Here is a 24079-nt window from a genome sequence, read left to right on the forward strand (position 1 = left end):
ATATTCCACACAGCAAATGCCACATAACTAATGATGTGTTTAGGCTCACCAATAAATTGTTCATGAGAATAAATGCCAAAATTGGAGAGGCTCTCCGTCTTTGATTGAATGCATGGGTGTTTTCTTTCTAGATCCTAACCTCCACTCTTAAGTAAGATTATTAATAGCATGGATATGATAGAGGAATCAGTCACTGTATTTCAGCACTGACTTCTGTGCGATTCAATGTGATGACACTGGCAGTGGTGCTGAGGTTAAAAGTGAATTACACAGAGCCGGTGTGTGATTAGAGAAGCTGTGGCATGGCTTTTAAAGTTCACCACCCCTCCGGATATTTGATCGAGCCGCCGGCCTTTGATCAGCGTTAACATTACGGTAACCATGACAGTTTATTTTCAACTACCAAAAAAAGACCATTTGTGTCAGAAAACAATCTCCCCTTCCTCTGACACGTTGGCACACCGCAAAAGAAAAATGTCAGGGTCACTGATGGGCCATTAGCCCAGAGTGAGTTCCTTCTGTGCTCCCAGGCCCATTGAAAACACCTTTTTAGTTTTCAACAGATGGTACCATGACACAGCAACCGCAGGCACTGACCTGGGCCTTAACTTGAAGACATTTCCAAAAAACCACAGGACACACAGCACTGCAGAGGAATGACAATGTCTGCCCAGAGAGTGAATGACACCATGAATGTGTAATAAAGAATTCACCTGCTTAGCATGGGTGTATTGTAATGCCTTGTACATTTGACTGACTACATAGTCGCCCTCTATTCATCGGTATTATACCCTTTTCTTTTTCATGGAGGTCGCTCCTCCGTCGCTGCAAATGTCATAGCGCTTTAATGAGAACTGCACTGTAGCCCACAATGGAAGCTTTTCAACCAGATTAAATGTATCACTGTGCTGAAACTTTCCTCCCCCCTTGCCCCTATTGTGATACAGTGGTTTTACAGAGCAGCTTGTTGCTGAAAAACAAGGTTAAGAAGATCAGTATCAAAGGAGGAGTGTTTTTGTGTGGCTTGCAGGAGAGTCTCGCTTCAGGTTTCCACCTGAAACACAAAGGTGTTTTCTTACCTGATTTGTATTCATTCACACAATGAGTGGACCTGCCTCTCTTGTTTCCAAGTAAGGAGAGTCCAGACGAGACTTTTGTTTGCCCTATCATCGGATACGTGCATGTTGCTTCCTCCAGTACGCGCCTTGGAGCCCAGCCACAGGCTTTGTCCTGGATGGATTTTTTCCTGCCCTTTTTCCTCCTCTTTGTTGCTCAGTGTATGTTCTAAGAAAACATTTCAGATAAATGTTTGAGCTCTGCTGTTGCCTTTTTTTCCCTTTTTTTTTTGGCTCCGGTATTATTCCAGTATGCCTTGTCACCCTAAAGTTGCCTTGTCAGAATCCAAAACCCACAAATTAGTAGTATAAGTGTTTCAGTCCATAAGGGCCTGTGGTTCAGTCCATTCTGGCCAATGTTGTGTTACAAAAACACAGATAATGCAGCCTGTGCAGCATTACTGTACATATTAATTTGCTTGATTCCACTGAAAATATGATGTTAGTGACTTTGTTATTGTTTTATTTATAGGGTTTTTTCCTGACTGTGTCCCCGGAGTCAATCCTCAAGGTGGCGAAGCACGCCTCAGAAAACAACAAGATCTTCTGCATGAACCTCTCCGCGCCCTTCATCAGCCAGTTCTTTAAGGAGCCCTTGATGATGATCATGCCTTATGTTGACATCTTGTTTGGCAACGAGACGGTAAGTGAAACAAGGCATTTTGCCAATCCATTGTTCTGATGAAATTGTACAGTACATGTGTTTTGTGTTTACATACGTTGATGTCAACAGAAGAGGTTATGTTTTCAGTCATCTTTTCCTGGTTTATTTGGATAACTCAATAACCTGAATTCAAGCATTGCAAATTCAAACATAGCGAACGTTTTTAGCTGTCAAACCCACCACATGGGTCCAGATTGAAAATGTCAACAACCAATGGATGGATTGCTTTGGACTGGACTGGACCGGACTGACAATCATAATCCTAGAAGATGACTCCTAATCTATAGTTTTGACTGAAATATCCATTTATGAACTGCAGTCACTTTGATGCTCCCTTGACATTTCTATCCATCATCATTATCATCATCCGCCTTATTCTGCTCAACAAACAACCAATACCTCCAAAAAAATATATATTCCCATGAGCCTCAGCTGTACTTACAATTTAGTGCTATTTAAGCATTTATTTAGCATGCTGACGAGATAAACTTGGACAGCGAATGTGATAAACATTACACCTGCTAAGCATCAGCTTGATAGCACTGTCACTGTGAGCATGTTAGCATGCTGACATTGGCATTTAGCAGAAAGCACTGCTGTGCATACATAGGTAGTGCCTTTAAAATTCACTTTGACTGCTGTCCAAACACGCTGTTGTTCTACCCCTGCTCTTCCCTCTTTTGTTTTTTTATTCTTTAAGGCTTTCCTAACTGTAAATATAAAATATGTATATGTAAATATGAAAGGCTGCATAGCTGCTGCTTCTGGGACATGATTAATTGAAATGGCTTTGACTCAGCGGTCATTAGTTTAGCTTGAACTTAAATGTAATTCATCCTCGTCCGAGCCTTAGTGTTTCTGTCAGGATTAAGGGTTTCCGTCTTTCTCCTCGGTATCAATTTAACTTCTCACTCATCACCGCGACATAAAGAGATGAATGGGAATTAGCCCTGTAATCGTTCATCTCAATCGCATCACCATTTTCATGCCGGTTAATCTATTGATTTCTCTCGGCTCTGTGGAAGTGGAGTAGCCGGTTGGAGGTCAAGCTGTGGTCACACACCGTGGTGCCGCTGAGAAGTATCCTCTAACAGGCCAGCTGAGCTCGAGGCAGAGGGGCCGCCTGGACAAACTGCACCTTCAGACAGGGTGGGGGCCGGTGGGAGGGGGGGGGGGGGGGTTGTACGATCATTGGCCTGAACTCGCCTCCCCACTGCTAAAGCTACTAAACAGAGCCCTGTCTTTGGGTAGAGATGGGGTCCACAGACCAGGACAGATCTGGAAGGAACTGCTCAGCATTTGAGGATTTATGGCTGTTGCTGACTTCAGCTTTTTCCTCTTTTCTTTCCTCTCCCAATATAAAACCCCCCTTTTACATATGCACCTCTCTCTCACTCCCTAATTGCTGTGAGGAACGATTCTGTCTTCCTGAACCACGGTGTACATTTTGCAAGCGTTATGTATTTTCGGGTGGGTGGTACTGTAACTGTTTGCGTAAGAAGTTTGCTCACACCTCCAGTCATTACAGTTTAATGACTCTGGATAATTGCAATGTATGTTTGTTGAAGGAGATTATCTTTTGGAGACTCTGTCGGGGCTTGCTCTCCGGAATTGAACCCGGCCGAGTCCGCCAAAATAAGAGATTCACTGGGAAACAGAGCTGATATTCACCACTCGGCCGCCTCAAGCCGTGAGGTCTTCCAGGGTCTATATAGGACTAATGCCTGTCCAGAGTGTTTTGACTCCTTTTGGCCTTCCTCTGTGTTGGCTGCTGGGAAGAGGGAGTGGGGGAATGACTGCTCATACAGTCAAGCCCCAGACCTCCCATTGTGCACAAGCCAGACAAGGTTGGCGGTCATGCAGCGGTGCATGGTGAGTGACAGGCAACAGGGCCGCTTCACCCACGCTCACCCCCTCCATCCACCCCCGGCCCTTCCTCTCGCCCCGACTTCCACCCCCCAAAGTGATGGATCAGCCTCAGCCCGTGATGCTTTCATAACAAGTCAGTGACAGTCAGGATCATGCAGACTGACTCCTATAGCCTTGCAGAATGTGCCATAAGGGAAGGCTAATGTGTCTGCCTGTCTCCTCCTCTCTCTCCCACACTCAAACTGAGTCACGATACAGAGCGCCGCCGCACACTTGGGGGAAATATGTTTAAAGCAGCTGTTAAGATCTCATGTTTTGAAAAGCGACCGATACAGTAATAATTTTAGGCAAGATTGAAGTTTTTGAGAAACGAGCGCTGGGTTATTTGTCATGACTGGGATCTTATTTCAGTCGGATCACAATTCACTTTTGATCATGTGAAATTCCATAACAGCAACACCACAGACTCCAAAAAATGTCAATAGCCTCTGTTTCTTCTCTTGTTTTTTTTGCCTCCTTCTGATGTTGAAATGCGCCTGTGTTTCTGACTGAGTCTACCCTGGGTAATTCTGCTGTAACTCGATCCTGCTGGTACTTGTTTGAAACCTGGCATCAGCAGGGCCCTGCCTGGCCTATCAGCAGCTTTGCACTTATATAACAGTCTCCCATCCATCCTGTAATTACTGCCTTTTTGGGGCATAGTGTAGTGTCTGTCTGGGGGTGGAGGGGGGGGGGAGAGAGGCTATAGCGACGTCGCTTCTCCGTTGCCAGGGCCTCTGAGATGGTGCCGACGGAGGCACATAGACATCAGACGCTACTTCACTTAATTGGCAAACATGTCGTGTGATAACCTGGGAACAGCACAGGCCTAATTGAGTCCTCCTGTGCTGTCCTCCTCTGACTACCTGACATGGAACCCTGGGCATTACATTTCTCTCCATTTAATGGCTGCAGTTAATTAGGCCCGAATGAGGGAATCATTACTGCTGGAAAAACCACATGCCAGTGGATTCGCCGATAAAATTAGCCACAATTTGCTTTTGCTATTTGAGCATAAGAGATAAACCACACAATGGGGGGGAAAGGATTGGACCATTACTGGCGGATTTGTATTGTGGAATTTTAGACATATCATAGACAAATGGAACAATTAATCAAGACTGAATTAATCACCCTGACTGATGTTTTTCTAAGCCAGGATTCATGGCTTTCTCAATTTAGATCATTTCATGTGCTTGGGTCTTTTTTTTAATCTGTACAAATGGTTTAAAAATGTGCTTCCTTAATAAAACGGTACCACAGATGAGGAGCTTAGTTTTTTTTTTTTTTTTTTTCGCCCCACAGCCAATACCCAACAACCTCCTCGCTCCTCTGCCATTAACATTATATACCACCCCCATACAGGAGCTCCACATGTCTTCCATTGCTGTCCAATGCGTTCTGCAGCTCCACACTCAGAGGGAGCTTATTTATATGGGTCCCAGCCCCGTCTTCCAAACGAGAGACAGCCATTGTAATTGAATACTCAATAGGTGAGCCATTTAACAAAAGTGGAAATGGCATTCGGCTATGTATTAATGTGCTTTGCTGAGGCAAAAGGAGCCATCATCATTTCAATGTTCAAGCTGTTTTAAAAGAGCATTTAGCCTGCCATCTCTCCAGGCCATGAGAGCAAAATGACACGGATTTCTTCCTCCTCTGTACTTTGTGTGAATGTTCCTCGCCTAATATTTTGTATGGTTATCTCACTTATTTTCCCATCCATCCCTCAGCACCTCTCCGTGATCTAGGTGGAGGGATACAAGCAGCTCTACAGAAGGTTATTGTCATGAAAAGCCCCTCAGGCGTTTTGGCTCTCAGCCCTGTTTTTCTACATCTGCATGCAGTGTGCGTTTGTGTATGTGTGTGTATGTGTGCGCGCGCGTATGTGTGGGGTGGCGGGGGCTCTAATGATTTTTCCAGGACAGGCTGTACAAGTGTATATATATATATATATATATATGTGTGTGTCTGTGTGTGTTTGTGTGGATGGAAAAACAGGCAGGCGGAGGAGATACATGGGCAATATGGCGTCATTTCTTAACATCTCTCCAGATTCGTCATTTGGCTTTGTTTGTTTGATAGACTGCTTGGAAGCCTTATCTCTGTGGTGAGGCCCCTGGCTGTTTATCGCCTTGGTGACGTGTGCGGGACCGTGGAAGTGCGTGCTCCCTGCTGCCAGTATGTGTGGGTGATGGCAAGTTCACTAAAGACCCCTTAGGGTATGAGGGGTGTTCTCACTAAAAAAAAAAAAAAAAAAAAAAAGGAAAGAATAGGAGATAGAATTTCCCCTTGACAGCTCACCCACAGCGGACTGGAGATGTGCTTCTCAACTGTAGCTCGGGGAAAATATCCCGTCTCACTGCCTAAAACAAAGAGATGTGAGAGCTAGATTAGCGTATTACTGAAACAGCTTTCCTTTTAGGCTCTTCTCTCTCTCCTCCTGTCAGAGCTGTCTGCAGAGAACTGGGAAGAACATGAGACATTAACCTCCATGTGTTTATTCACAAGGCCCCACAGGCCAACTGGGAGGATGAACACAGAACCATCTCTAAAGCCGGCGAAGCGGAACAATCACAATGTGTCATTGGAGGAAAAGACATGAAGTATTAGCTGCTGCTCTCCTTTGTGTCTTTCACAACTGAATTTTAATTGAATGTGCTATTTCTGTGATGAGTCACATGCCTTCCGTTCGGCGCCAGAGTACTTTGACCTTCAGTGTGGCGTACAGTCAGTGAGTTGTATGATGAGTCATAGCGCACATTAGCTGTGATGATTTGCTTAATGCACAATCTGCCTTGTTTTATTTTTTGCTTCTTTTTATTTATTTTTATTCTTTGTCTAATACGAGATCAGTGGTTCCCAACCCGGGGATCAGGGCAATCAAAGTGATATGCAGTGTGATTCAAATGACTGAAAATGAGAAGAGGAAGAAAAGAACATTATACATTACTGTATAATTTATCATAATATAATTTTTTTTTTCTCTAATCACACATGAGTTGAGCTGCTTGTAACTCGCACCTAGTCACAGGCCGCAACACTGAACTGAAGTGTACTGTAGCTGTGTCCAACAATTTCTGCAAGTTTTCAGGACCGACGATGTGATATTGACACCCACTTCACACCGCGATTGACCAGCGGTGTGCAGATGTGAAAAGAAGCTGGGGATTGGACTCCTCTCTTGCAGCTGCTCTTTTATTTGCAATTGTCACACAACTATTTGTGGCACTTTTCATGTGAACGACAGAGCACAACAGTACGAATGTCTTTCTGGAGAGTCTGTCTGAAAGTGGTGGCCATTATCAGTTGTATTCAGACAATACCACATCGCACACTTGCTCTCTCTGCGATGCCTTTCATACAACCTGAAAGTGTGGCCATTCGCGGTTTTCACTCGTCTGAGAAACTAGCTCTGACAGACCATAAACTGGCACTCAAAACTCAGGACCTCCTTGCAGTGAGGAGATAGCGCTGCCGCTGACCACAACAGAACATCAGCCTTCAGTTCTAATTCACAAAATACAGACTAGAAAAACAAAAATACAGCTGGCTCTAAATGAAATGAGAAGCACTGTGACAAGAGATGAATCAAACTTTTAAAATATACTAAAAACAATGCAAATCTAATGGAAAATGTTTCACAATATACTGTAACATGTAAATGGGGAATATGCAATGGCTGCTTTGCTGAAAATCCCTAAAAAAAAATTAAAAATGTTTTATTTTTTTGACAGGGTTGACCCACATTTGTGCGACCTACTTAGAAATGACCCATGATCCACTCTCAGGCCGCAACCCACCCATTGGGAAACACTGAATTATATCATCATCATGCAATCTGATGAGAGCGAGCAGAAGAAGCCTCCAAGAACAGCTCTTGGCCGGCTGGCAATTTTGGCAAAAGTGGTCACAATCAGAGGTGCAAGTCACACAACATCCGCTAGAACCAAAAAATGTTTCCCCATACAAAACAGACAGTGAGAACGATAATACATTTTTTTCCTGAGCATCACAAACACTGCAGAATTACAATTTGCATTGAAAATTACAATTTTAGCCAGAAGAGGAGTCGTATCATTTAATTATTTTTGTGCAGTTCATTTGTACCGCAGCCACCAAGAAAAGTCTGTCGACTCAGCCCAAGAACAACTCTGCTCTGCTCATGCATCGGGAGAAGCCTGTAAAACCTTTATGACAATGTTTACCTCCTGTTTAAACGTGTGGGCACAGTCGGCAAACTTGACTCACGGATCAGTTTATGCAGCGACTTTAACCTAAACATGTAACATTAGCGAACATTAGGGTTTGCTTTTAAATGAAAAATGTCATTTGTAAGTGTTCGCTCTAAGCAAATTGGTCGGGAACCACCACTCAATCACATAAAGTGTTGCTACAAGGGTTAGGGATTCTGCAACTCCTACAATTAAACCATTAGCCCGTTCCTTTCTGTATACAGGCAAGAGAGAGAGAGAGAGCGAGGCTTCAGTACAGAGGAGGAATGATCTCTCCAACATTCCTCTGTTTTTCCTGGCCTGTCTGTTTGCGAGTCATGGTACTTTGGGAGCCAGCATGGCTCCACCAGAGGAGTCCGACTAACCACTGTAATTGTGCCGTGCCGAAGCCGCCTTCCCCAACCCTGGGACTGAACCATGAAATATTTGAAAATGCCGGGGTTAAGAGAGGGGGGTCTTTGGCAGTGCAACGCGAAATGTGAGACCATAGAGCATCTTTAACAAGGAGGCGGATAGAAAGCCAGCCAGGCAGTCGGGCAGCCAGGGCACACGGTCCTCTGAAGGAGAATAATTATGGATGTAAGAGGAGATATTGCGCTGGGAGCAGATCAATAGTGCCCACGTTCTGCTGGCGCTGAGGCCAGTGTATTTCTGTCACAGTGGGAGAGAGCGCAGGGATATCAGCTTGTTGCTGAAAGGACTTGCAGAAGTTTGAACCGGCGGTGCTTCCCAGATACCCTTACAACCCTCATGCCTATCCTCCCCACAAATCACTGCTGCTCCGAGTTTGGCTGGTTTGTCGTTGCCCCCCCCTTCCACCCTCCATCCCTCTCTCACCCCAGATCTACAATCCTCTTATCCACACAGAGTTGGCGGGAAGACCAAGCTTTGTCTACTCATGATTGTATTCCCACCGTCCAGGCTATACAGTCATGTTTTCCAGTTTCATTTGGAGAACTCCCTGGTTCTCCTCATGGTTGGACAATTCTGGAGAAGAAAAAAAAAGACAAGATATAATCAACAAGCATAATCTACCCCCCCACCACCCCCCCTCCCCGAAATACCAAATCAATTTGCCTCATGCCTTGGCTAATGGAACCTACGGGCTTATTTTAGAAATGTTGGTGAGCTCAATCTGCCCATCGCTCCCACTTTAACTGAATGAAATATTTGTTTTTCTAATTTGCTGTGGGTTTTCTTTTAATTGCACCATGCCAAGTATTTCCTTCTAGAGGAGCCATGTGGTTATTTGTCTCTCCCTCCAAACTCTATCACATGATAGTCGTAGGCATGCATGTGAGACGATTTAGCCTCCCGGTTGAAGGGCAGCCGTCCTCCATCGTGCTTTTTCATCTGGCAAATGGCCATCTTATGCCACATCAACAGATAACGTGTTGGACATCATCTCAATTCTTCTATGGCCAATTTATTCAGACAAAGCTCTCATGTCCCCTGTGCCCGCAAATGGTTTGAATTATTCTGAGAGCTTTTCTTTTTTTTTCTCTTCTTCTTCTTTTTTTTTCTTCTTTCCCTGGCTTATTCATTTTCTGAAGCATGCGAGTCCCTCCAGAGCAGATCTTTGTTTCTCATTAGGAGGTAAATAGAGCAGGCCAAATGCTCATATGTTTATTATACACAGGAGGGCATGGTCACTGTTCTCAGCAGTTCAGAGCAGAAAAAAAGCTGCTTGCTTTCTTGACCTTTGTTTGCAGGGCCTGCAACCAAATGTCTGTTGAATTTACTGGGTAATAAGCTGCAAGGAACTGATGGACTGCAAGGAAGTTGGGTTCAACCTCATCAAAAGTTCTTTTTTATTGCGTGTTTTTCCACAAAGGCTGTTTGTATCCAGAGTGAAAAAGTAAATGTAGGATCGTAATTGCCGTCACCATTCGCAGTTCATTTTTTGAAGCAAAGTTCACACAGAATAAAACAGCTGCACATATTCCCCTCAAAACAAGAGAGTAACCATGTTGGATTACACAAACATGACGGCACAACAGTTAAAAACAGCAACCAGCAACAGCTCCGTGGTGATTAAATAAACAGCAATCAAAATTAAAGTGAGAAAGAAAATCTTCAGCTTCAGATCAAAAACTCAAAGGTGACTCAATCAGGACTGCGTGGGTGTGTGTTGTGATCAGACTGGATTCATTTGCGGCACGAGAACGTAGCTCAAAGTGTTGTTGGATTTCTGACTGATGTGTGGAAATAACCCGGCATCACCTTTTTCTTCCCACTTGAAACCCAGCGAGAAGAGCACACAAATACGCGAGTCTCTCGTGTGAAAAAAAAAAACTCAGGATGTTATTATTAATTTGGCTGAAAATAACGTGCTTATGTAGGATCTCATCAGTGATTAAGAAAATACATCTTCAAGGCCGTCAGCAGCAGGTTTATGACTGGAGGGCATTCGGAGAAGTGAAGCTCCATGGCTGCCTAATTTACTGTTTCACCCAAACACATTATTTCTATCGCTTAAATTTTTAGACAATTCGATGTATTGACCCTGAAAATGTGCCCCAAAGAGCTGGAATCAAAAAACGGCGTTTCAGCTGCTTTCTTATGCTCGACTAAGAAACAATAATCTTCTAACTTGTTGAAGTCCTGGATTCCTGTAAAATTCAATCAGGTGGACCTTGACCAAACAAGCTTCCAGACAATCAATAAAAAAAAAACTTACTGGAGCAAAAGTAAAACTTCACTTGAGAACAAAATGAGCTCTCAGTCGTGTCAGCAGCTCATATTTCCTCAGATAAATTATTCAAAGAAGTCTGGCAGCCCTAATTGCATTTTCCTGATCACTTTTTGACCCCAAACTAGCAAGAGGGTTTTAGTCAAGTTGAGTCAGGATAACTGCGTTCATGATATAAGCAGGAGATAACACTTTTATGATACAAAATTAATCTTGAAAATCTCAAAATTCTTAAATGTGGATGTCTGAGTGGAGTAAGAGTTGTAAGAACTGGATAAAAAAAAAAGCTGCAGCATGAGCTCTGCTTGTTGAGCAAAGCAGTTCATCCTCCACTTTTCCTTCATCCACTGTTGTTCTTGTGAGATAGCCAGTCTCTGGTAGTTTGACGTCGCTCACTGACCCCTTGTTAGAGCCCAGAGGTGAGATGTGTGATAGAGGCCCTTAGTGCTGATAAGGCCATCAGTCTGATAACTAACTCCCCCCAGCACAAAGCTGCTACTGCTGCTGCCACGGCTTCCATTAGCCCCACCAGACCGGCTGAATGCCTGCCCGCTCCCTCCTGCTCTATCTGAGGTTACATCCTCTGTTCTAAGCCCCTTATGCAAACCCTGCTTCTCCCGAGCTGAGATCGCTATCAGCGGAGATATTTATGTACTGCACATGTTTCCGATTGTTTAACCTTTGGACCTGTGCTGTAGGTGCTGCTGCTGTCCCTGTGGGCTTGCAGAGAGACCTCTCCCCTGCCCTTGTAGGCAGACTCAGTCAGATGAGAGCAGAGGCTGTTGCTAGAGGTGTGTAATGGATTGGCAGGCATGGGCACTGTTGAAATTGGTCACATGAAAGCTCAGGTCGACTCTGCACCTCCTTTCAAGTTTGGACAAATCCTGTCGAAATAGAATTTATTTTGATTATTTCCTTGATCCTGGTTCTATTTGACATTTTCCACTTACGCAGAGCTACAGTAATTAATTGGCATAATTTAACGCTGCTAATTCTGAGTAAATGTCAAATACTTGTTTATCAACTTCATGTCTGAAGCAAATTCTCTAAATATGGTTATTCTGAATCGAAGAGCAGAATCAGAATTGGCCTTTATTCCGCTAATCCTGAGGTTTTTCCAATCTGTTTGCCAGCTTTTAAAAAATGCTCCATTGCATTCCCTTAAAGAACTACAGCTGCAGTGTCGAGAATGACTTAACCACAGAATACAAAGAAAGAAATGAACAGCAGACAGCAGACTTAACTAGAGATATGACAGCGAGCAACAGTCATTTTCCATCTACAGTACTTCTGTGGCATTTTGCAGGTGAACCAAAACCTCTAAAGAGCTGCTGTCAGTCGGAAACTACGAATGAACTAAACTATTTTGCTCATGAAGATGAAGAGAGGCTGTTCAAATCCTGTCCAAATCCTACCGCAGCACATCCACACGGGCACGCCTCTTCCCCACAGAAAACAAAACACAACAACACACTAAACAAATCATCATAGGAAAACATGCAAACTATGTTCCCTTAATGTCGAGCCATACGGCCATCAAACACGTTTAATTGTAATGTAGGTGTAGTGTAAGCGATGCATCGTGAAGCTGTACTGACAGGGAAACGACATATGAGTAATTTAATTGAATGTGATTATCAGGTCAACAGATACTCAGTTGAAATGGATTTAGATTGGAAATTTAAAAAAAAAAAAGAAGTGATCAAACAAGGCTCATTTCTAAGCAGATGCAGTTTACATTATATAATGAACATAGCTTCAGGCAAGCACAGATTTGACTGAAGTAGAAAATTAATACCATCTTCTGCACTGCAGAAGCTATTGCAAATGTAAAATGCTCCATCTCACAACAATATGCCATCTGGTGAACAGTGGACCGAGTTGCATAAAGCATAGGTGGAAATAATGGAGTTATTTTGCAAAAAAAAAAAATCACAATTGCTAGCAGGTGTTTTGTGTAAGTGATTTTTCACAACTTTGAGAGGAAGACAAATTTGAGGTAATGCATTTGGGAGTTTAGAGGAAGCCCTAGTTAGGAATCCAGCTAAACTGTCTGTGCGCCGCAGATGTAAATCTGTCACTAACACAAAAACTGATGTGCATATTAAAACCGTGCGATCTGCACCCTAATGTAAGAAAATAACTAGGTAGAGATGAAACATGCCACTTAATGGCTCGGTAAAAAACTAAAGTGAAATTCCATCAGTAGCTGTTGAGTAAATTCCCAGAGGCAGTAAAAAAAAGCGACTCCTGCCTCGCTGGAGTGTGTTATTCCTGCGTGTGTGTTTACCCTCATGTTTGTGACATGTCATGCTTGAGCAGGATTGCTACATTCTCCTGGGAGCTTTAGGAGGGCTCGGTACAGGTGATTTATTCCTCCTAATCTGTCCTGCACAGTAGCAGGCGGCGCTGCCTTGCCTTCCACTCAGCGTGAGTGAGGCGCTATCATCTCGCCCCGATCGTATTGATAATCACCCGCGGTCGTTATCGGCCCACGCATCATCACGGAGGTGGCAGCTTCCTGTTCAGCGGCACCTGGACTCACGCTGGGGGCTGACGTCCTGACATCCAGGAGGAGTCATGTTTGTGACCCCGAGGCCAATTCAAGGGCGCTTACAACCCCCACTGATGCCATCGCCTCGATCAGTTATTCATTTTCCAACCCCCCCCTGTAATGTATGCTGCAGTAATCTGGCTGGAAATGCTTGAGTTGAATGCCAGATGTTGTTTTTACTGGGCATTTATGAAAAGCTGTCTGACTCGCCTCAGTGATGTCATACGCTCGCATTCAGGGAAGGCGGAAAATGTCATATGCCATTGTTATATATATCTGTAAGTAGTGATAATTTGCTGAATTATTTGAGGTGTCGTGACCCAGTCATGCTCAGTTTAGTTTAAAAGGTTTCTACAGTAAGTAATTTGTCATTTCCAGCTGATCTATCCAGACCTAATAATTTGTTCTCCTCTGGTTTTCACAGTGTGACGACTAAACCAGTTTAAAAAAAACACAAGATTTCTACAATGGTTAAAGTTGGTTTTCTCCCACAATGGTTCGAGGCTGAAAACACTCATGTCTTTGAAATGAGCTCTTATTGAAATGCCCAGAAAGGAAGAAGAAAACAGGGGGTGTTGTTGTAAATAACTTATCAGGGCTATACCCTGCTCAGTACTGACAATCACCTCCTCCCAACACATATACACACACGCACACACAATGTACCATACAATACAATTCAATTTCTGCCTCGGCATCAGCTTGGGCTAACACGGTCAAGCAAATGCCTATTTTCTGAATGGCCTGAGGGAGTTACGCTTTTCAGCTCATCAACTTTTATTAACCTTAGCACTGAGGTTTGCTCTTTGATTTAGATTCTTTGGGAAACACTGAAATTGGATTTTTTTTTCCCGCCCAACTCTCACTCCTGCTGTGACATATGCTCAACAACTTGTTACACAGAGGAGACAAAAGTAAATGCTTGCTTTGGTTTGTTCCTGGTGATTTTTTCAGTTTTTTTTCATGAGAGCCCTTAACTTCTATGGTTTCTTAATATCATATCTTTTTGCCGTCCTTATCTACAATGTAAACGTGCAACAAATGTTATGACTGGAGATCCAGAGTAATAAAATCAACAGGCCCAGTTGTACTGAAAGTATTTTTAGCCACTGTAAATTTGCATTTCAAATTTTCCTGTGACATCGACATTCCCCAACAAAGCAGCATGGTATAATTGAACAATAGCTTAACAGTCTTACTTCATGTATAAAGCCTTTAATGTATCTGTAATATGTCCATTTTGATTCAAAAATAATCTAGTAATAGGTCTGTCTTAAATAAAAAAATATATATATATCACCCAACTATTTAGTTTCCCTTATCTCTGTGGAGCTTTTATAGTAATTTTTTTTTCTTGCTCAGTTCATTTTTATTCACTCGCACAAGCTTTCATAGTGCAGCAGGCAGCCATCTTCAGTGAAAAAGCTCTAAAAGCCCAAAGTACAATACAACCACAGACCCAATATTACAGAGGTATAAAATTAGCTTGTGTGTCAATGTAGTGGAGCAGCTAATAAGACAGATGAAATATTTTCCTCAGTTGGCTGAGACCAACAACAGAGCTAAAAAGAGAATTATTGCTGAACTAGCATTAGCTTGGTAGCTAGGAACAGGGTAATTTACTTGTGTTGTGTTTTCAGTTTCAAAAACAAATGGATTGACCCATACCATGAAAGTAGTGGTAGTAGTGAAATTAGGAGGACGATCTACCAGGTTTTAAAGAGGAACTATGCAGGATTTTTACCTTTACCTTAGTAATTGAACAGCTTTGGCGTGATCGTGATGGTTAAATAAATGACTTGAAACCTGTTACGAAGGAGAATGGAGGCTTTCTGCCTTTCACTTAGTGTCTCTTCGCTGAAAACCAACCCTGCAAGATCATCTCCTCCGACCTGGGTTCCCAGCTGTCATCTCAGCTGCACTGCGACACCCCATAATGTCTTGTTTATGACAGATAAGACTTCACAAATATACACGTTGTAACATCGTATATGATATATAACATATGTTATCCACTGCTCCGTGGATTGCTTTCTCGACGGCTTTGTTGAAAACAAATGCACATGGCCAGGAAGAAGGTTAGCAAAACAGCAGACATAAAAATGGACTTGCATAGTTCCCCTTTAACCACGATAGTGAATGTTTTTAACCACAGTTCTCTTTGGGAGTTGTAGTTGAGTTCATTCCTCATGTTTGTTTGTTTTTTGTACATTATAACAGTGTTCCTCTTAGTTTGAACTGTTGATTCAACTGGGTGAGAAGTTCCCCAACCACAAGTCAACTCACATTATCTATGAGAAAAAGAAAAACAAAAAAAAACATCTTTCCTTCCAGAACGCTCACTGCCGTCTTGACTCTTCTATTCATGAGAAGGTATTAGATAAATACTGAATGCAGATTCAGCGTTTTAGGCTCATTAAAAAAAGAAGAAAACAGCACGGATAACTTCACCCAGAATAACAGCACACTGTGTCTGCACAGACTGTCTTTAAAGCAGGCCTGCTAGGCTCCTGTCACTTATAGTGTCAAGGAAAACAAAGTGTGAAGCTTTGAAAACTGCCCTTTGCGTGAAGTGTGTATTTCCGCTTTCATTTTGCTTGGCAAGAAATTGTAGACTCCCCCCCCCCCCCCCCCCCCCTCCGACTGGGCTCTGGATTATTAGCTTAAGCTCTCTAAAAATATCCCTTTGACTGTTTAAGCCTCTGACAGCAGTAACATCTCACACATTCTGATAGCTTTATACTAACTATGGCTGCAGCGGGCTCATGCACTCAGCCCGCCTTGTTATCTTTTACCTTGTTTGCCCGAGGAGGAGAGGGAGGAGAACTTACTGGCCCCCCCGAAATCTGCAACAGTCCTCTCTCCTTTCGGAACCATCAAAGGCGAGTATGCAATCACAGCAATCTCCGAACAAACGAGATGCTTTTTTTGAGCACGAGGAGGATTTTTGCCCAGATGTCACTCGAAGCACTTGTCATTGTTGCGACAGCTGTAGAAGCACATGGGCCGTCATTCGAAAAACCGTCTCCCACAACATACCAAAACAGCACCACGTCAAATGTGAAACACACACAGCCCGAAACACAAGATTTTTGAATAGTAATGCTATAAGCCCCTTAAGGAGCAGTGACTTTTATTGCCTATCATTTCATTTTTATTGGCCTGCTCGTGTAGTCTCGGTAATTGCATATTTACCACCTTACACTATTTATCATACCAATACATTAGGTTTAGCTGAGCTTCTAATACCAAATATTTTTGATGTTGGCATCCATAACAGCTCATAGAAATTAATAAATTCCTAAAAGGGATTACACTGTACACATGTGGCTCGTAGACATTGCTTCAATTATCTTTTCTTCTAACACCCACTCTCTCTCTCTCTCTCAAAGCTTTTCTCACAAATATTATAGCTGCTAACTAGAGAGAGACGGAGGGTGAGATAGAGGCATGCGCGGCTCGACGGCACCATCGTTATTCCAGCCTTCATTCATGTGTCTCTTTTTTAAATGTTATGAGATGAAATATCACTGTTTTGACAAGACATTTTTCTAAGCTGCTCGTGTCCCTGCGAGATGCCTCGTGCCTCGTCTGTGACGGAGCGTTCCTGAGCAGGGAAAAGTCAATATGTGGTTGTAAATAAATGAAAACAAATGTGAGACCTATAAGCCCTCGATGGATTGAAGAGGCAAAGCAGGGGAGGGGAAAGAGAAGAGAGAGACTACACACCTTTACTCATTATGAAACCCCCCTCCTTGACTATACAGTGGCTAATTGACTAGCCTCTCACCCCTCTGTGTGTGCTGGAGAAGGAGGGGAGGGTGATGAACTGACATATTGCCGGTGCTGTGTGATGTTGATCCAAGGCAGAGAGCCATGAGGCTGTTTCCTCCAGGGACCAGTAACCTTATTGTTCCATGTCATCTCCTCCCCTTCTGTTTGAGGACCAGGTTGTCAACCTCTCCCCAAGGTCACTCAAACACCAGCCCCCCTCCTGCACATAATTGGATTATTTAGAATCATAGCATCAACTTATTGCCCCGTCTGGGGTCAGAAGTGAATTTAGTGCACGAGGGGTTGTCTCTCATGATTTGTGGCATCGTTCTGACCTGACAAGCAACAGCTTCTGTCGTCAGTTAAAGGAGCGTACCGCTGGTTTTGGCCTATTTACTGCAAATCAGATCACTGCGCATCACGGCTAACCACATTTCAAACTAACATGGGTGAGGTTTAGATATTTGGACGTAGTAATTCCCCCTGCTATTCCAAGCATCCATTGGTTTCGTTCATGTCTGTCCTGTATGAGAGCCCAAAAGCACTGGTATAGTATCATTTTCTTTTTTTGGATGATGACAACATTGTAAACACCCACTGTCTTCCATCTGTTTCTCCTCATTTCTTTTGATGAGAAAATCAATTAGGAAACTCTTGAACATTACCACGTAGGAACATTTATTAATTGTGTAACCACACTTAAGACACGTTTATGCTGAAAATGATGAGATGTATGCATTGTACAGTGATTTAGGATGTATTACTTTCTAATTTCTCACTGACTCTTGAAACTTGTCTGAAAGCATCTTTACAACAAATAATTTGTGCTTTTTTGTTGGTTGTTTCCAAATGACTTCTGTGCAGTTTTATATATATATATATATATATATATATTTTTTTTTTTTTTTTTTTTTTTTTTTTTTTTTTTACATTTCCGGGCATCCATTGATTTCCATTTATTTTTATTACAGAAATACACCAATATGCTTTTTTCTCATACTGTCCTTTTAAACATATTTTGACCTGACAGGTTTAGATTTGACTGACCTTCACCCCAGATAACTGATAACTAGTAAATTTTAAAAGTCTACTTATAATATCCATGGTTTTCAGTAATCAGTGGAAATCAATGGCTGTTTGAAATTATAAACAAAAATAGATATGAAATTATATAACTACAGCATGTATTTGGTAATAATGTCATATATTATTTGATAATATTGGCAAAAATATCAAGTTTGCATGACGTGTTGTAAAGAAGCAAAAAGTTGCATCCTTTACAGTGCACCTGTTAGGAAGCTACAGCAACATACTGTATAGTTCAGTGCTGGACACCTGCAGTGTTGGGGATTCCCACATTCCAGCACATATTCATGGTTTCAGTAGTGGTTTCATGGCTGGAGGCTGACGTGGTGTTATCTCATGCTGCTATGGTAAGATGAGATGAAGTGGGGCAATAGATTAAATGGGTGGGCTGTATGCCTATTAAATCAGGAGTTGGCGGAGCAACACTAACTCGGGTTACTTATTCTCAAGTGACACGGCCTCACATGTGAGGAGCGGTGTGAGGCGAGATGGCTTTACCTCCATGTCTAGAGTGTGACATTCTGCTCTGTTTGTGACTCTGTAATTAACCACTCATTTGTGTGTCTATGTGTGTGTGTGTTTTTTTTTAAATCTTTTCCAGGAGGCGGCCACATTTGCCAAAGAGCTGGGCTTTGAGGTGAGTTGACCAGCAATTGCACACTAAACAGATCCTAAAGGTTTATTTTTGCTGATAATGAAGTTCTTTTTGGACAGTGATTGATGTGCTATTATACTCTCCAGGCCTTGCAGCAGTTGCTATGGAAACCTGGCAGTCGTCATGGTTTCTTTGTTCAGCCAGCTCTCTGTTATGACGCACTCTGCTAGGTCTGCACCCAACATCGCCTACAGATGTTATTTATTGAATTTTGAAAAGCCTCTTGGGAAGCTGAGAAGTTGGGCATGGTTTCAAGCCTTTCTCTGCAGGCTCGGGGCTCATCAGGTTGCCTGGTTAAAAAGCCTCCTCATTATCTTCATTGCACTCAGGGATGATACTGTATGTCTTCTCTTCACTGCTATAGCATTACACCACACTAAAAACACACTGTAGTCTTTAAATAACCAAATTACAGCCACCTGTGGTTTTATATTATGAAAATGAAAATTACAGTGCTCGTTACCCCATAGAATATACACTATGTATAAGCAGGGCTGCCTTGTAAGTGCGAAATGGATGCACCCTTGCTCTATTTTCTTTCCTGTTTTTTTTTTTTTTTTTTGCATATTCCTCACCCTGCTATTTAAATGTGAAATCAAAAACACAAATAGCCAGTGTGTGTATGTGTGTGTGAGTTTTTTTCAAAATGGGCTCAGGTATTTTAAGTGCCTTCTCTCTTTCAAAGGTAGAGCTGCCTTGAATATGGCTCTGCTCTGTGTGAATAATTGTCATCCAGAATCACTAACGGTGTGATCAACGTGACTGGAATAGAAATGCAATCCTGATGGCAGTGACAGGTTTAAGAGAGGAGTAGGGATGAAGGCAGGAAAAAGGAAGGGGGGGCAGGCGGAAAGGGGGGGGGGGGGCTCAAATGAGAAAAAAAAAAAAAAAAAACCACAAAGGGCAAAGTGTAGACTCTCCTAGTAGTTACAATTCTTTGACATTTTCCATGTCAACCTGATTTGCCAGAACACTCTGCAAAAATTGTATTGGATGAATGTGATTTCTCAGATAACATCGGTGGTGTGTACTGTACTTTCTGCATTTCTAGATGGATGCAGTTCAAAGAGGCTTTCTTCACAGTTGTTTTTTTCCCCCCATCTTGTCGTTTTCTGATGACAATTTTCCTTGCATCGCACAAGCGGGCACACATATCTTAGCTGTACACTGACAAGTCTTCAAAAATATCAATAAATCCGCCATACAGTATAGCCTCCTGCTTTAAAACAGGAAATAGGATTTCAGGACATATGTTATTCAAACGTCCTCCCAATGCAATATTTGTCAGGGTATTATTCCAAACCTCGTATAGATAAATGTGTGTATGTGCACAGGAATCAAAAATCACAGTTATTGATCTTAAAAAAACATTTGCCACTCAATTTTAACTTACTGGGATTTTTTTGTGGGCTTTCAGACACATCACATGGCTTTGGAGTTTTGCTCAGTTATGATGGAGAGAGTTAAAAGATGTGTCTTTTGCATCACATCCAACAACCTGTTATCACGCGAATGAAATTATGTGGAAAATTATTGAACCGTCCCCATGGCAACCGAGCAAACTACGCACAAGACGTGGCTGAAAGCTCCCGAAATTTTCCAGTAAGTGGTTGTTGTTTTTTGTGTGTCAAATCGAATTCATGTGAAATTCCATTTGTTCAAACATCAAACACAATCCCACATTTGTACAAACAAGAGTTGACTCTTTTTTGACAACATCCTCCACAATCAGTCACTCAGAGATGTCTAAAATTATACTTTAATCAAATCATCAGTAAAACGATTCGATTACAAGGCACTAAACAAAAGCTGAGCAATGTCATCCAGCTGTAGTTCAAACAGACTTTATTGCATTACATCTGGAAAAAAACAGCAAAAAAGAAAGAAAGAACGACTGTCACACAAACCTAATGCACAGGAGTGTGTGGTCCTTCTGGAAGGGGCGCAGCCTGTGATTGGATATTGTTGTAGCTGCACCCCACTTGTCAATTTGTGATTCCAAAAACACCGCATGATGCACTTTGGATGTATTCTAAAACACTGTTATCATCACATTATGGATGACTAACAAAAGTGACAGCAGCACTTCTTCAGTCTAAATACAAGATAAAAAGCCTGTCCTCTCCAAAACAGCAATCAGCAGATCTGAACACACTCGCCTGATTGTGATCTGTTTCCTTTAAATGCTCAAAGAACTATCTGCATCGCAGCTCTAATTGAATCTTTCCCTGGCAGTGTGTCTCAAGCAGCCTGCAGTGCAGACAATCAGTTTCTCACTGGCTTCAACACAGAAGCACAATTTAACACCCTTGTAAAGCTTTCATATTTCACGCTTTGTTGATTTATGTCTGATCAATTGCCTCACAATCGTAAATATTGCCATTTGTCAGCAGTAAACCAAATTGACCATGTCATTTGTCGATTCATTTGTTTTGCACTCAACGCCGTACGTTATGTCTCTGCATTATTTGGCCATAGGAAGCCGCCAGGTAAGTACAGTGTGTTTCTACCAGGCTAGAAGCAGGAAGTTGCCCATATGTGTGTGTGTCTGTGTGTCTATGTGTGTGTGTGTGTGTGTGTAGCTTGCCCTGCTCAACAGCCATGATGCTAACCCTGCCACCTCTGGCCCTTAGAACCTCAGTAGAATAGAGCGCCTTTTTTATGTCAGGGAACATAAAACCAAAGGGTGACGATGTGCCGGAGCCTTGTGTGGTTTTGCATTCAGTGTCTGGAGGAGTGCTTGTGGTTACATCCAGTCACAGTGACAAATTGCCTTTTTTTTTTTTTTTTTTTCCGCTGTCGCTTGCTAACAGCCTCTGTATTAACCTCACCATTAGCACTTACTTAGAGTGTTACACCCATTTTTCCTCGGCCCAGGGTCTCCCCGGACCTCTCAGGGCTGATTAAAGGACGTTTGGGAAGCATTTAGAGGTGTAAAAGCTCATTGGTTTGAGTGAGCCAGTGTGGCTGGTGGTATTGGGCTGGAAGCCTATCTCTCTGATTACTCCCATAACCACAGTATTTGCTCACCCCGAAGGTGCTCCAGTGTTAGCTTTGATACAAAAGCTGGAGGCATCGACGACCCCTTAATGCTACAAGCTCCTCAGTGTGTGCTGTGTTACAGAAAAGCAAGAGTCCACCCCACTGTGAGATGGCGATAAAGACATTGCACCTGCTCATAGTACATCATGATGAGTTAATAATAAAGTAGCACTGACAGGTGTGGGTTTTTTTATCCCTCTCATGATCAAAGGCAAGCACTCTGGAGAGTTCTGTCGTCTCCAGGCGAGAATATCCATTCTGTGCAGATGCTGAGGAGAAATGGCCTGTTTCGGGGAAGAGAACGATACAGTACACGCACCACATATCCCCTCAGCTCGCAGAAGTAGCTTTATCTGACAACAGCATATCTTCACACGCTTATTTTCATCTCACTTAGGTAATATGACATTCTAATACTTTGCAGTTCGCCTGTAACTGCGAGGAAGCGTCATCGAGCGCTTCTATTGATCTTTTTTTTTTTTTTTGCAAAACGGTTTCATTGCCCATCTGGTTTCATTATCACTTGATCCATTGGCCAGACTGGGAAAAAAAAACTGACCTCTCTCATTCACTACGTGTGATTGTTAAATAAACTCCTCACACCTGGTTCCCTATAATGCAGTCATTCAATTAAACCTACAGTACTCACCCAGTGGTCTGATTGTGTTTCTGTGTTTTTTTGTTTTTTACAGACAGATGACATCGCAGAGATCGCAAAAAAGACCCAAAACCTCCCTAAGGAGAACGCAAAGAGGCAGCGAGTGGTGGTCTTCACTCAGGGCAAGGACGACACTGTTGCAACTGTCGGTAGGCCATTTTTTGTTTTCCATTTCTGTTTGGCTTATCTGCACATACTTTCACTTAAGTACCACTCAAGGCAATCCCAACTTTGGCCCCTTTTGGACATCTTTACCCTTCATTTAAACCTCATATCTCAAAACGGCAGAACACAGCCTTAAATAGATGCTCAATCGCTGACTGAAGAGAGCCGAATGCTATCAGTAATTTCTTTGAAGTTAACCTCCAATATTGACACCAGATGTTAAAAAAAAAGAATGCTTGCACTACATTCTGTCATTTCAGAGCATAAAAGAAGTGTGGGGGATGCAGAGAGCAGGCATTGATTTGTGAAGTACTTCTAACTTTGTCTTGGACAGACTCCAGGCCAGTCCTCAGCAATTTTTAATGCTTCATCTCTTACATCCTGGCTTTTTTTTTCTTTTTTTTTCACTGCAAAATGCTGCCAGAGCGACCTTGGGGAGAGGTTGACAAAATCGGTCTTCAAATCAGTCCAATTTCCTTTGATACAGGGGCATATATGTTAGTGGGACATTAAAAGGCACTGTCATCGTAACTGAGCAGTGGTTGCAGGTTGAAGTGGTGCAGGGAGAGATGATGGTTTCCGATTACTGCTGGGAGCCTTTGCCTTTGTTTGCAGCCACAGGGTGCCTCTCCTCATTGCCCTTGCAGTTCAGACTAGTCGTGCACAGGCAGAGATGGCCTCAGGTAAAGACTCCAACATATCACTCATCACTGGGGACTGCAGCTACAGCAGGACTGTTAGCACTACAGGGCACAGTCTTCACATGTGTCCAGTGTCCTCAATTTCATACAGTTCTGGTGGCAAGAGTATTTACAAGCTGCAGCTTTGTACAGTGCGACATTGATGGTGTTATTACACACAATCAATAATTAATATGATGGGAATTTTCTGTATATTCTTATATTGTGATGGTTTTATTGCCTGCGAACCGTGCTGCCATTTTGACCAGGGCTCTCCAGAGATTATCTTGGTGTAATAAAGGTTAAAGTGGGAGTACTCAATATTTTTATATAAACAATGGGTATAATAACAAGGCGTAATGTGAAAAGGGAGTGATGAACTAAGAATTATTACACAACTCAGCAGTTGTCCTCAGCTCTGCGGAGGTTTTTCACATCACTTAACGCAGTGTTTTGGTTTTTACAGCCCCACAACCTTACAGTTTATTTTTTCTGGTTCACTCTCATCAGCACCATTTACAACCACAGTAGGCAGCTGTTTTCAGCAATAAAGCTCGGATAAACTCACTGTAAGCTACCTGTCCAGCAGTAAACAGCAGACAAAGCAGACATAGTGGAGAATTCAGCTGATAAAGAGCCTGATATTTCCCTCAGGAGATGGTGGAGAGGAACAACAGGTTGAAAGGAGAGTGAATGTTGGAGTTAAATGCATCAAGTGGCCAAAAGCATGACTCTAAAACATAAAATCAGTTCACAATATCAGCTTATATAAGGTGATAATGTGTCGGAGATTGTTTCTCTAACAAAAACAAAACATGTTAATCCAGGTTTAAATCATATTAATTCACTGT

At 42.5% G+C, this 24079-nt stretch overlaps 1 protein-coding gene across 2 annotated transcripts in view; it reads left to right on the forward strand.

Annotated features, from left to right (window-relative positions):
- Window positions 1–24079, forward strand: part of adkb (adenosine kinase b) — a gene marked incomplete at its 5' end in the record, with an annotated part of 104276 nt that overhangs the window by 71919 nt on the left and 8278 nt on the right. For both annotated transcript variants that reach the window (XM_083993761.1, XM_083993760.1), the window contains 3 exons: window positions 1588–1758; window positions 18630–18665; window positions 22418–22532. In XM_083993761.1, coding sequence (XP_083849887.1) covers window positions 1588–1758; window positions 18630–18665; window positions 22418–22532 — 322 coding nt within the window. The remainder of the gene's footprint in view (window positions 1–1587; window positions 1759–18629; window positions 18666–22417; window positions 22533–24079) is intronic.

The sequence above is a fragment of the Trachurus trachurus genome, assembly GCF_905171665.1.
Source record: "Trachurus trachurus genome assembly, chromosome: 19".
In the NCBI taxonomy this organism is placed as follows: domain Eukaryota; kingdom Metazoa; phylum Chordata; class Actinopteri; order Carangiformes; family Carangidae; genus Trachurus; species Trachurus trachurus.